The sequence below is a fragment of the Bos indicus x Bos taurus genome, chromosome 6, assembly GCF_003369695.1.
Source record: "Bos indicus x Bos taurus breed Angus x Brahman F1 hybrid chromosome 6, Bos_hybrid_MaternalHap_v2.0, whole genome shotgun sequence".
NCBI lineage: Eukaryota > Metazoa > Chordata > Mammalia > Artiodactyla > Bovidae > Bos > Bos indicus x Bos taurus.
Genome location: NC_040081.1, coordinates 61,851,461 through 61,866,596, shown reverse-complemented (window position 1 = coordinate 61,866,596; position 15,136 = coordinate 61,851,461). Strand labels below are relative to the sequence as shown.

Below are 15,136 nucleotides of genomic sequence, written 5' to 3'. Positions count from 1 at the left end.
TCTAATACAGAAATGTCAAATTTGTAGAAAGAGAGGGAACTAAAATTATGGAAATTATTTAGAAAATTCTAACAGAGTATGCTTACCAAGTTTGAAGATAAGATCAAGAAAACATTACCATCTGAAATGTAATTTTATAAGAATAAATCAGAAAACATTAATGACCTTAATTATCTGCATCATTGACCACTGTAAGAGCCTTTGGAAATGATGTTGCTGCTGAGAGAAAAGTGTGTCTCATACTTAATCATATGAACTGGGTGGAGAGCTTGAGCAATACAATTGTGTAATTCATCTTGCATGAGATAACAATGAATAATTTTTTAAACAAAAAATAAATTTTGTAAAATTTTCAAATAATGAGGAAAAGTATTATATAGATAGAAATATTCTTACAGCAGAATTTCTTAAAGATAACTAAAAAAGAACACCTACACTGGTAAGATTTCTGGACCTGTTTCTAAACCAACTAGAGATAGATAAATTAGGATACCAATAGGAAACCTGTCTATCAGTACATCTTTATTTATCTCTGACTCAGTAAAGACCCTCCTGATAGTCTAACCTGATCAGAGTAAAAAATCATAGGTCAATACATATCTTCTTATTTCCTCATTAAACAATGAAGTCATAAAGAACACTATGAAACATTTTTCATTAAAATTTCCTTTTACATCTTGGTCAATAATTCTTGAACTTTACTATATGCAAAGTGAAGTGAAAGTAGCTCAGTCGTGTCTGACTCTTTGCGAGCCCATGGACTGTAGCCACCAGGCTCCTCTGTCCGTTGGAATTCTCCAGACAAGAACACTGGAGTGGGCTGCCATGCCCTTCTTCAGGTTACCATATGTAAGAACAACCTAAACAGCTTCTGATACATGCCTATTTCCAGGCCATGACTATATTCTAGGCTTTCAGATTTCCAAATCGGCCTCTCTTAAGCATTACATTCTGTGATCTCTGGGAGAGATGAAAAAGTCAGGCATCTGAAAAGTCATAATTTAGACCATCACCAGGCCCTTGAGTGATTCACTAACAAACCACAATCTACAAGGGCCGCTGGATAATCTAGGTAACCTTTTCTCTCTGGGTTCATCACCACCCTTAAAAACCTTGATTCATACTGCACACCTTCAATAACCCAGAATTTTATAGGGCAATTAATTGACTAATGAAATAAAAATTTGTTCTAATATCCTTTTTATAGACAACTTCCTATTAATTAATAAATGCTGCTCAGAAGTATAAATGTTTGGAGTAAAAATTATTTCAATGACTATTCTTTGCACAGTTGAAAATTTTGCAAGTCACTTACCAGTGTTTTATGACATGGTAATAACATAATGGAAAACTAATAGAGAGAAAGCAAAGTGATTTGCATGGCTTTTCAAAGATGTTATTTATATTTAGGGTTTCCTCTCAAGTTTCAGGTTGAGTGCTTTAAGATTTTATAACTTAATATCTTAAAGGAAGAGCAGGGAGAACAACCTGATCTTCCAGCACAGTTCCTTTCTTCAAGATTCACTGTGTGAATGTTTGTGAAACTTAACCAAATATCCAAGATAGGACTCCTGACTCCTCAGATTTTCCTCCCTGAGAGAAATTGCTACATTACAGTTCCATCTAGTTAAATCCATCTAGTTAAATTACTTCCCAAGGGATTTGGAAAATATACAGAGATCCAGGGAAGAGGCACTTTTGGCCCCTATACCAACGTATGAGTGTAATTGAATGGTAACTTCCGCTTTTACCTTCTGGGGCTTCTCTGATACTGCATGTGGAATGCCTGTGGACATGACTGACTCAGTCATCCTAAGACATATGCCTAAGACATTTGTCATCCCTTACTGACATACATATCTCTTAGCAAGCAGCGGTATCCAAGTCAGCTCTCAGCATAATACTGTGTGGATGTCTGTGCTGTTCACACAGACAGTGATGTTAATGGAACCCCTTGAAATGGTGCAGCTAGCAGCTCTGATATAAGGTAGAAGCGACTTTAACATTTTGTCCTGGAGAGATGGGCGAATATCCCCACAAAGATGGTGGCAGTGATAATGATGATGTAACTAGTGATAATGGCCACAATTTGTGAATATAACGTGCTGATTTCTTTACAATTATTTAAAAAAAAAAAAAAAAAAAGAATGACCAGCTTGGGGAAAAAAAAAAAAACTGATTAAATATCAAACTTTGAGAGACCTCTGCTAGTAACCATTATTGTCTTCTTAAAGCATGGACTGAATACAATGAGGTTACATTATTAGAAAATGACAGTTTTGTTGGATTTTTATTTAAAAAAATGATGAACCAAATTTTATGCTAGTGTCTATTATTTGTTTTCATACCTTACTCAAGACTCCACATTGTATTTAACTGTGTTGAGCAGCTTCAACTGCATGGAACAAATTCTAGTAAATTCTCTTTTCATTTTTTACTCTATTACCAATATTTTCTAATTTTCCTAATTATGGCTTCTTGGATACACCCATCATTTGAAAGTGGTCATTTAGTTTCCAAGTACATGGGATTTTGTTTATAAACTATGTTTAGTATTAATTTCTCATTTTAATGTTAGTTTTTCATTTAGATGCTTTCTTCTCTGCAATTACCCTCTCTACTTTTCTCAAGCTAACTTTTTTGAGGCATTTCATGACTAAGCCAAAGATCTCTCTTGGTAAAGGTCACACTGCTCTTGAAAATATGTGGGTTATCCTCAAATATTTTTGATATTGATTTCTAGCATAATTCTACAATGATAAGGGAACAGACTCTGTATGATTTCAATACCTCTAAACCATGAAATTTTTGCACCTTGTTTTATGTTCCTGGATATGTTCTAGTGTTTCCAAATTTACAGTCCATTGGAACTTTAATAGAATTTGTATCCTACTGTTGTGTGAAAACTGTATAAATCTTAATTATGTTGAATTGGCTCATAATGCTTTTCAGGCCTAATATATCCTTCTACTTCTCTGTGTATTCATTCTATTAATTTTTGAGGGTTTGATATTGAAACTCCAAGTAAAAATCTTAATTTATCTACTTAAAAAATAATTGTAATATATAGTGGAACTGTATGTAACCTTGTTTTGTATTTTCTAAGTCTCCTGTAAATGTGTTACATACTTTCATAATTTAAAAAAATTAAAATATAAAAAAACAAAATAGGGTGATGGAATTATGCATACAAATCTAAATAAATATTGTAACCTAATCTAGGACTAAAATTTTGACCTTGGAATTTCCTCTATTTTGTATTTGAGTTTATAGCCTCATTAGGATAAAGCCACAGAGAGGAAAAGCTTTCCTCTTGCAGGCTTTGAAGGTTTAAGGTATTTACTCATAAATGATGGGTTTCTTGGGAGATTTGAACAACAAATTCTAATCCAAGGACCAAAATTAGTTCAGTAGTTTTGTAAATTATATTATAAATTATATTTTATAATATATTATAAATTATAATTATAAAGCAAGTGAAGTCATGACAAGCTGAATTAATCACAAGAACGCAAACAGTTACAAATGTGATTGTTATCATGTCTTGCTCTACACTTTAGCAATAACAGTTCCTGCACTGGGAGAAACACAAAGGCACTCAGATGAACTCAGCCTAATGACCAGAACACCACATAGGATTATTGTCAACCTAGTAAAACACTCACCTATTTCTGATGTTTTGTTCTAACCCCCACCCCTAATCTATAAAATCTGTCATAGGTAAATTCCATATACGAAAAAGACCTTTGATCTGAAAAGCTTTTACCCTTTAGTTTCTTTTCTAAATCTTCAATGTGACCTAAATGTGACCTTTCCCAATACTTCCTTTAAATGAAAAATAAAAGTCTTTGGTTAAATTCCTCACCACTCCCACATCCTTATTTAATGTCGAGGCACTGGAATATTCATCACGAGAGATCATTTTATTTAAATATTGAAAATAATATACAATGGTGTATACAATGAAAAAATATTGGCTTGCTACTTTAATGGTAGTGATTATGAATTCCATTCGTGAAATAAAGATTCCTGTTTTTAACAGAAAATCATTTCACCAATGCTCCCAGGCAATTTCAAAACCTTGTATTAACATAAGATCATTGCCAATGGCCCCAGGATGAATAATGCATTCCTACATTATGGTGCATAATCTATCATATTTTAAAGACTAACTTCTTACTATAAAATCTGAATCCAAACTATACTTTTATAGAAGAATAACTTTTTCAAGTATTGCTCTAGAGTTCTTAAGGCAAATTAATGCAGTAAAGTACCTTAGATGAAATCTGCAATCTCACCAGGAAAGGGAGAAAGTCAAATTAGCCTTTTATCTTCATAACATTCCAACTAAATCCAACTCCACTCAATGTAGCACTCAATCTTTTCTAGTTTAAATGTCTATACAAGTGATGACAAATGGTAAACTGGTGTATTAAAGATGATTAACCAGAAATTAATTCCTAAGCTTTGTTCAAATGCTTTGAACACTATAATCTGTCTTCTTCCCTTCCTTGGCTAAGAAACATATATTCTGTTTTAGTCATTATGTACTAGAAGACTACTTAAATGTTAGGAATTTGGCTTTGAGAAATCAATCTAGTTTGCTAAGCATTTGACCATATTTTTAATTGATGGCTGTTGAGACAATAGCCTAGATGCAGAAGCGACTCATAAAATGTGTAATAGTCATGAATAAGAGAGGCTTGCTTTAACCTGGAGAACAGAGGTGTTGAGACAGTGAGTTAGAAACAAAGATCAGGAAGGAAGGACAAAGTACAATGACTTACCTGTAATACTTTGGTCAGATTGTTAAATAGAGCCTGTCCAGCACTGACTTTATATTTAACACCTCTGATTGTGCCATTCTTGCTTAAAATGTTGACTCTTCTTGTCCCAAACCCCTTCTCGCTGGCTGCCCTTGCTAACACCAGCAGGTTATCCTGGTCATTCTCCTGTTCATCACCTTCCGATCCTATGTGGCCATTCTGCTGGCCATCAGACTCACTGAGTCCATCTAGGCCACAGATACTGGCACATTCAGAATCCAGAGAGCCTGCTGGCCGTCCGTCTTCATACACCTCCCTCAGAACTCTCCCACTGTGAGACGATGCTATCCGAAATCGGACTTTCCGTGGCCTGTCAGTCTCTGGCTTCACCTCCCGCTTCAGCATGGTCCCATCCACCCACATAATAAACAGTTCACAGAGTTCTGGCTCCCTTGTTACTGCATTAGTCTACCTGCCACATAGCAATATCAGAGCCTAATTCTACTGACAGCAGCACTTGCATGAAACTAACATCGCAAGGAAAGAAGATTCCCAAGAACTACAGTGCATCTCTGCTATTAATAATGAATGTGTGTGTGTGTGTGTGTGTGTGTGTGTGTGCGCGCGCGTGCGCGCGCGCTATGGTTACCTTTAAACTAAAACCTGCAAAGTGATCCCAACCTTTAAATATTAAATAGCCATGGTGGACTCTTCAGCAAGACAAGTGCAAGAAAGTGGCAAGCAGTGAAACAGAAAGTAAGTACGAGCAAAGAAATGAAAGGCTTGAACTTTAAAGCCAGTGGTGAGTGTTGAAAAGGATTTTAGCAGCAGAAATACCTCTGAAATTCAGAGTGGAAACCAGAAATAAAATACGGAATCAAATGTGTAGGATGGGAGGTGTCATAGGCTTCTCACTTTGCCTATTCCTTCTGTCTTTCACACTCTTAAAAAAGGGCAGTGAACATACCACATGTTTGCATAGGGCTATCAATATCAATTCTTATTAAATCATCAATTAGATTTCACCCACATTTATACAATGAATTTTCAATCTACACCTTCATCTTCATGCACAAGTGGTTTTGCTAAAGAATAGATTTTCAACAGACTGTAAAAAGAAATAACTTTTGTTGCCTTCCCACTCTGGGAGCAGAAAATACTCCTCTCTTTGACAGAAGGAAAGGTTTTGGAAAGGAAATATGGAACTGCACGGGAAGAATGGAAAATCCTCCAAGTCAGCCAGATCAGCCAAGGCAATCCAGGTGATCAGCACTGATAAATGTCATATCCAAATCACCCATGCATAGAGAAGGGTCCTCCTTACACTATGCACGGTAGATTTTCTGTCACTTTGGCAAGCACCTGAAGAAGTTCCTAAGATACAAAGACATATTGAAACTTACACCATAGTTGAGTGCCCCAACCCATCTAAACCTCCAGAGGGAGGACACTCAGCTAGCTCTCACGGACCCTTTTATTTTAATGTTTATAATCTTTTACCTGATTATAAACTTAATATGTGCTTATTGCTTATTTCAGAAAACTCAGAGAGTAATTAACAGTACAGAGTTAAAAATAAAAGTCACAACTACTGTCGCTAGAGATGTTAAAAATTTGGGAAATTTATTCCAGTGTATATGAAGCTGAGATGCTCTGATACATACAGCTACATTGTCTAGCCTCTTGCATTTAAGGGAGAAAGAACAAATGCCTGGCTTTTGCCGAGGGGATGTGTGCAAAAGTGACAGGTATTTGTGGACCAAGGCAGTTGACAAGACACTGTATGTCATTCTATTTCTCTTTCTTCCCCATCTGCTAGCTGGATGACATCAGCAATCGTGCCATATATGAGCTAGTCTGAGTCACAGGGAAATTCACAGCTATGACCACTGCATTGGACTACAAGTAAATGGAAGTATCTGCTGGTATAAGAATATGTGCATCCTAATGTATAATATACCCTAGGTAATTATAATTCACACACTTGTCTTAAGCTAAAATAAAAATCAACCTGTTCTTTTCAGTGGGTAATCTTTGTAATTCTTTTTTCATTCAGGCAATAAATATCCCACAAGCATCTACTGAGTGCCCCCCAAGGGTAGCAGGAGACAATAGTAAATATAAAGATATATAAATTTAAAACCCATACTTTCCATTGGTTACATAATACTAAGAAAAATTAGCTATAGCTCAACATAGCATATTTTAAGATGTACAGAATCCTTCTTTTTTAAAATAACCTAATTTCTAGTCATCACCAATAAAACACACCAATGCTATTCTCAACAGTTTCCACTCTCATTCTGCTTAGAATTTGTTCTCAGCTGCTCAATATGAATATAGCACTTTCCAACTACTCCACTTGCCACCTTTTACCACTATCAGTGTATTATTCCTTGCATTATAATCGAGGCTTCCCTGGTATCTCAGTGGTGAAGAATCCGCCTGCCAAGCAGGAGATGCAGGTTTGATCCGTGGGTTGGGAGGGCCCCTTGAAGAATGAAATGGCAGCCCTCTCCAGTATTCTTGCCTGGAAAATCCTGCAGACAGAAATGCTTGGCAGGCTACAATCCATGAAATCACAGAGAGTTGGACACAACTTAGTGACTAAACAACAACAACATTATCATTGCTTTGCCAGTTTGGCCTCCACCCCTGAGCAAGAATTTCCTTCTTTTCCTTCAGATGTACTCTTACAATCATTTATTCATTTAACAATATTTATTGTGCACCTATTAAATATCAAAGAATTGCTGGATCTATACAAGCATGATCCTTGCCTTTAGAGGTAAACAGATAACAGTCAGTAAAGAAATAGAAGTAATAATAAAAATTGTAACAAGCATTACCAAGGGGGAATGGTGGATACAATTAGAAAATATAAAAGAAGAGAACCTACTTTAGAAGAATCACAGTAAGCCTCTCCTAATAGGAGGCATTAAACTAGGGCCTACCAAAATTAAAAGACTGATCATGAAAGACTTGAAGTGGGCAACAGTAGTTGAAGATACTTCCTCAGCTGAAATGGTAGTTGAAAAGCCCCTGAGGCAGAAAACCAGAAATTTGTTCAAAGAACTAAAAAAAGGCAAAGTGGTCACAGAATAATTCCCATTTCCAAAGCTCTTCTCAAAAGAGGGCATGACTAACAACACCTTTCCTTCCTAAGCTAAGCCTTGATTTATGCAACCCCTCAAAACATGAAAAAACACCCCATTCCCATGAAAAACCACATTACCAATACAGAAATATTTCAAGTTTGACACCACTGGGCATTTATTTATTTAAATATAAAGTTAAGAATTCCAGAAGCTATAGAGGGTTGAATATTGTATTAATCAAGGTAGAACTACTTTGGAAATTAACATTAATGATGTATTCAAAGAAAAATGTACCCCCTGTTCAATTCCTAGTAGAAACAGTACTCTAGCAGCTAGACCTAGGCCTGGATATTTCTTGTTGGCATTAGTTTTTTAATCAGAATATCAAATTACTTCCTTATTTGCAGAGAAATATAACATAAAAATATAATTATGTTTTTCTCATCTTGTCTCCAAATATTGCCACATATACCATTCTGTGTGATTATTACTGCATGGTGAAAAATAATTTTAGCCATATTGCTAGCGTTTGAAGGATAATTGTTTAATCACTTGGATCACAAAAAATATGTGCAAAACGTCTCCATTTGTTGCTATTTTATAGCTATCATATTTACTATTTTATTTATTGGTTTTGCAGAAATATTGCCAGTCACTGGCAAAGTAATGGTCTTTTCTCCAGCAACACATGTCCCTAGAGAAACAATAAATCATGACTTATTCCCAAAGTGCTGTTCTCAGAACTTCTGTTTGAGTGGAAGGAACATATCAATTTTTATTTTCTAACTACATTGGCAATTAGAGGGGGAAAAGATTTACTAACCATCAGTAAGGGCACTAGTGATAAAGAAACCACCTGACAACGGAGGAGACATAAGAGACTCAGGTTTGATCCCTAGATCAGGAAGATCCGCTGGAGAAGGGAATGGCAACCCACGCCAGTATTCTTGCCTGGAGAATTCCACGGACAGAGGAGCCTGGCAGGCTGCAGTACCTAAGGTTCCATAGAGTCGGACATGACTGAAGTGATTTAGCATACACACATGCACAACCATCAGTAAAATAGGGGAAATAAGCTACCCCTGAAACTTTTCAGCTTACCAAATACCGATATTTTCTTAACGAACATGAATTTGCAAATCAAAATTCACAGTTCAATATTCATTTGAAGTGCAGAGAACTTCTAAATCAAAAATGAAACTGAGTACATTAAAGAAAATATTTGTTGAAAACGAGACTACTGTGATCACTCACCTAGAGCCAGACATCCTGGAATGTGAAGTCAAGTGGGCCTTAGAAAGCATCACTACGAACAAAGCTAGTGGAGGTGATGGCATTCCAGTCGAACTATTTCAAATCCTGAAAGATGATGCTGTGAAAGTGCTGCACTCAATATGCCAGCAAATTTGGAAAACTCAGCAGTGGCCACAGGACTGGAAAAGATCAGTTTTCATTCCAATTCCAAAGAAAGGCAATGCCAAACAATGCTCAAACTACCACACAATTGCACTCATCTCACACGCTAGTAAAGTAATGCTCAAAATTCTCCAACCAAGGCTTCAGCAATACATGAACCGTGAACTTCCAGATGTTCAAGCTTGTTATATAAAAGGCAGAGGAAGCAGAGATCAAATTGCCAACATCCACTGGATAATGGAAAAAGCAAGAGAGTTCCAGAAAAACATCTATTTCTGCTTCATTGACTATGCCAAAGCCTTTGACTGTGTGGATCACAGTAAACTGTGGAAAATTCTGAAAGAGATGGGAATACCAGACCACCTGATCTGCCTCTTGAGAAACCTATATGCAGGTCAGGAAGCAACACTTAGAACTGGACATGGAACAACAGACTGGTTCCAAATAGGAAAAGGAGTACATCAAGGCTGTATATTGTCACCCTACTTATTTAACTTATATGCAGAGGACATCATGAGAAATGCTGGGCTGGAAGAAGCACAAGCTGGAATCAAGACTGCCGGGAGAAATCTCAATAACCTCAGATATGCAGATGATACCACCCTTATGGCAGAAAGTGAAGAGGAACTAAAAAGCCTCTTGATGAAAGTGAAAGTGGAGAGTGAAAAAATTGGCTTAATGCTCAACATTCAGAAAACGAAGATCATGGCATCCAGCTCCCATCACTTCATGGCAAATAGATGGGGAAACGGTGGAAACAGTGTCAGACCTTATTTTTTTGGTTCCAAAATCACTGCAGATGGTGATTGTAGCCATGAAATTAAAAGACGCTTACTCCTTGAAAGGAAAGTTATGACTAACCTAGATAGCATATTCAAAAGCAGAGACATTACTTTGCCAACAAAGGTCTGTCTAGTCAAGACTATGATTTTTCCAGTGGTCATGTATGGATGTGAGAGTTGGACTGTGAAGAAGGCTGAGTGCCGAAGAATTGATGCTTTTGAACTGTGGTGTTGGAAAAGGCTCCTGAGAGTCCCTTGGACTGCAAAGGAGATCCAACCAGTCCATTCTGAAGGAGATCAGCCCTGGGATTTCTTTGGAAGGAATGATGCTAAAGCTGAAACTCCAATACTTTGGCCACCTCATGCGAAGAGTTGACTCATTGGAAAAGACTCTGATGCTGGGAGGGATTGGGAGCTGGAGGAGAAGGGGATGACAGAGGATGAGATGGCTGGATGGCATCACTGACTCAATGGACGTGAGTCTGAGTGAACTCCGGGAGTTGGTGATGGACAGGGAGGCCTGGCGTGCGATTCATGGGGTCGCAAAGAGTCAGACACGACTGAGTGACTGAACTGAACTGAACTGAATACATAACAAGAAAGCGGGATGATTTCTTAGTTTATAGATTAGTGGTTAAGAATGGGGGCTGTGGGTATACACAGTGCTGGGTTTAAACCCTGGATATACCATCCCCTAAAATGACCTTGAACCTCAGTTTCTTCATTTGTCAAATAGTAGATTTTATTGCTCAGAATGTTTGGCAAGACTGACTAGAATGATATATATACAACGTGTTCAGAATGCTGTTATCAGATGATAGCTAAAAATTCTTATCATTTACTTAAAACAGCTAAACACACATACAGTCATCCCTAGGTATCTTGAGGAATTGATTCCAAGACTCCCACAGATACTAAAATTTATGGATGCTCAAGCCTCTTATTAAAATATCACAATATTTGCATATAATCTACACACATCCTCCCTTATATCAATTCTTCAAATCATCTCTAGATTACTTATAATACCTAATACAATGTAAATGCTATTTAAATCGTTGGTAGTGTATGTCAAATTTAAGTTTGTTCTTTGGAACTTTCTGGAATTTTTTCAGGTATTTCCACCTACAGTTGTTTGAAACCAAACCATGATTGTGGAACCTTATGGATGCAGAGGGCTGACTATACTGTTTGGAGGATAGTGAGAAGAATGTGGAGTCATGTGAACATGGTTAACTAAAAAGGAATCAAAGCAATTTTTTTCTAGTCTGACTCTAGGTCTTCAAGGCTGAACCAGTCTGTCATTACTTAGATCCTGGGAGAAGGGCTCCAGTTTGCAAAATCTTATTCACTGTATACAACTCTGGACTGTTGACTATATATTAAGTGCTGTACTGGGAGCACAGGTTTTCAGTGCTGGCTTATACCTGTCACCATGGATCCAGAGAGGCATGGTTGTCTCAGAGTCTCCAGGCTGCTCAGCAGACTCAACATGAACCCAGCATTTCTATTATATAATTACCTAAACTCTTTAAAATTAGCATAGCCACCAATGAAGGAGGACCAATAAAGAGTTCCCAGAGAAACAGCTTCCCAAAATAGACTTTTACAGTTCAATTCTCATCTTTAATTTCTCCACTGTATTTTATAGGATGTTTTGCATATAAATAGCAACCAGAAAAATGTTTGCTGAATTAAGACTAGCTAAATTCAGTTTGAATGTCAGAACAAAGTGATCTCACATTTAGGAGATACATAAATAACAGCTAACATGAGTACTTTCATCTCTTTCTATCCTGCTCCCAGTCTACATACAAGGTGGGAATTAACGTCTATTTACTTTCCAGGCAAAAGTCAAAGTTATGGTTTTTTCCATAGCCACGTATGGATGTGAAAGTTGCACCATAAAGAGACTTCATGCTGAAGAACTGCTGTGCTGGAGAAGACTCTTGAGAGTCCCTCGGACTGCAAGGAAATCAAACCAATCAATCCTAAAGGAAAACAACCCTGAATATTCATTGGAAGGACTGATGCTAAAGTTGAAGCTCCAATACTTTGGCCACCTAATGTGAACAGCTGACTCATTGGAAATCTTTCCCTGATTCTGAGAAATATTGAAAGAAGGAGGAGAAGGATGAGATGGTTGGATGTCATCACCAACTCAATAGACATGAGTTTGAGCAAATTCCAGGAGACAGGGAAGGACTGGGAAGCCTGGCATGCTGCAGTCCATAGGGTCGCAAAGAGTCAGACACAACTGAGCGACTGAACAGCAACAACTTTCCAGGCAAAATATCTGAGTCATTTAATGCTATTGGTGTCATTAAAGGCATCATCTACTCTATATTAAAAGTTGTTGAATGCTAGAGAGTAAATAGTATACTCTGCTTGTAGAATCCAGTCCCAGAAAAATCAAAGAACAATGAATGAAGGTTACTTATTTAGGTGTTGAAACCTTGACTTGGCTACCTTCAACTTATAAAAGCCAAGAGATTCAACTTAGCACCAAGTAGCTATATGCTCAGGTTTCATTCTCAAATATAAAACAAGGATTTTGCTATTTTCTCTTGAATAGGGAATTTCCTGTATATTATATAGCTAAGAAACTTCAAAGAAAAGCTCTTTCAAAAGATTGGAAGAAAGGTCACTTTTATGTTCTTCTTTATTCAGATTGTCAGTATATAGAATACTTATAAATATGTCTTATGGTAAAAAGATTTTTTAACTACTCCATTATTACCTGAGGATATTGGCATATGAATCTGATATTTCTTAATTCCCAATGAAGAGGAAATCAATGAGTGAAATTAAAAATACATTTAACTTACACGTGGAATGCTTACTTCTCAATATTCTGCATAGAATGATAACAAAAGTAAATCCAAAGGCCCCAGGATGGAAGAAAGGTCAGATAGGATGAATGAGTATGGCACTCAAGAATAAATATTAATGAATAAACCATCAAAAAGACTGAACTGGGGAGAGTGGCCAAGATGGCAGAGTAGAAAGATCCTAATCTCACCTGCTCTCCTGAGCACACCCAAGCCACAATGACCTGCAGAACAACCATCAGTGAAACAGACTGGAACCTCTCAGAAAAGTTCTTCAAACAACTGAAGACATAAAGAAGGAACACAACAAAATATAGGAGGGATGACATGATATAATCAAATCTCATACTCCATGGATGGGCAACTCAAAAACTGGAGAATAATTATATTGCGGAGGTGCTGCCACAGGTGTGAGAGTTCTGAGCCCCACATAAGGCTCCCCACTCTGGGGCATCTGGCACTGGGAAGATTAGTGCCCAGAACATTTGACTTTAAAGGCCATCAGGGCCTAACTGCAGGAGCCCCATGGAACTGGGGCTCTATTTCCAAAGAAATAGACACTTCACCCTGAAAGGGCACACACAAAATCTCATGTGTACCAGGAAAGTGAAAGTGAAAGTCACTCAGTCACGTCTGACTCTTTGAACCTGTGACTCTTTGACCCCGTGAACTATAGTCCATAGAATTCTCCAGGCCAGAATACTGGAGTGGGCAGCTGTTCCCTCCAGAGGCTCTTCCCAGCCCAGGGATTGAACCCAGGTCTCCCACAGTGTAGGCAGATTCTTTACCAGCTAAGCCACCAGGGAAGCCCTCCAGGCGAAAGGAGTAGTTTGATATGATGCTGGGCCAGACCTCCTTCCTGGTTTTGGAGAGTCTCTTGGAGGCAGGGTGGGATGAGGATGAGGCTCACCCTAGGGATATAGACACTGGTGGGAGAAATATTGGGGAACACTCAAATACTTCCATGAACAATGCTGCTGGGTGCTGCCATCTTGGCCAAGACTTGGTCCCACCCAACAATTGATAGATGCCAGTGCTGGGATGCCTCAGGCCAAAAAACTAACAGTGGAGGGATACAATCCCAATCATCAGCAGACAGGCTGCTTTAAAACTTCCTGAGCCCATAGCCACCTCTAGACATGCCCCTACTCATCAGAGGGCCAAGACCCCACCCCTGGCCAGACATGGCCCTTCCCAACAGTAAGCCTGCACTAGGTTCCAGATGAGCTTCACCCATAGGGGGCATATACCAGAAGGAATGAAACTACGATCCTGTAGCCTGGGGACTGAGCCTACCAACAGCAAGCCAGACCCTATCCTGGGACCAGCTGGGCCCCTCCGACCTACTAACAGGCCAAAATAACCTACAGGACACCCCGGGCCCCATACCAAACTGTGTCAGGAACTCCAATCAATGATCTGAAATGAGCTCTGAGATCCCAGGGACCTGCCATCAGACTTTAGGAATCAGCTGCAACTGCCACTAACCCCAGGATCTGGCTTCACATGCCAGTGACAATATCCCTAGAACATTTGAGATCTTGACTCCAACCCACAGTGAGACATCACTAGCCCTAGGGCCCACTAAGGCTTTGCAACCAACCACCTTGTTACCAGGCCCCACTAAATAGCAGCAAACAACATCCTCATAACACAGAGCCTGGCAACCAACCAGACCAGAGACTAACCAAGCCCACCAGGCTGCCCACATAGTCAGCCTGCTACAACAGAGGGACCCAAAAAACCCATTTAGGGGGAGCCACTAGAGCATATACCTTGGGTGACTGTAGGGGAGTGCACTTTTAGGAAGCATAGGACATCTCTTACAGAGGGTCATTTCTCCAAGATCAAGAAATATAACTAACCTACCACATACCTAAAAATACAAAGAACAACTTAGACAAAAACAGGTAGCAGAGGAATATATTTCAGATGAGGGAACAAGATAAAAACACCAGAAGAAGAACTGAGAGAAGTGAAGATAGGCAATCTATACAAGAAACCATTAACAGTAATTATTATAAAGATGATAAAAGAATTTTCCAAGAAAATATATGCACAGAGTGAGAAGTCAGAGGTTTTAAAAAAAATAGTTAGAAAATATAAAGAACAATCAAATAGAGATGAATAATACAATAACTAAAATGAAAAATATACTAGAGGAAATCAATAGTAGACTAACTAAGAATGGACCAATGAACTACAAGACACAGCAGTGGAAATCCCTGCCACCAAACAGAAAA

The 15,136-nt window shown here is 38.2% G+C and overlaps 1 protein-coding gene across 1 annotated transcript in view; it reads right to left on the bottom strand.

Annotated features, from left to right (window-relative positions):
- Window positions 1–5,189, bottom strand: part of GRXCR1 (glutaredoxin and cysteine rich domain containing 1) — a 132,089-nt gene extending 126,900 nt beyond the window's left edge. Inside the window, exon 1 of the mRNA XM_027545393.1 lies at window positions 4,788–5,189. Coding sequence (XP_027401194.1) covers window positions 4,788–5,189 — 402 coding nt within the window. The remainder of the gene's footprint in view (window positions 1–4,787) is intronic.
- Window positions 5,190–15,136: the final 9,947 nt, after the last annotated feature.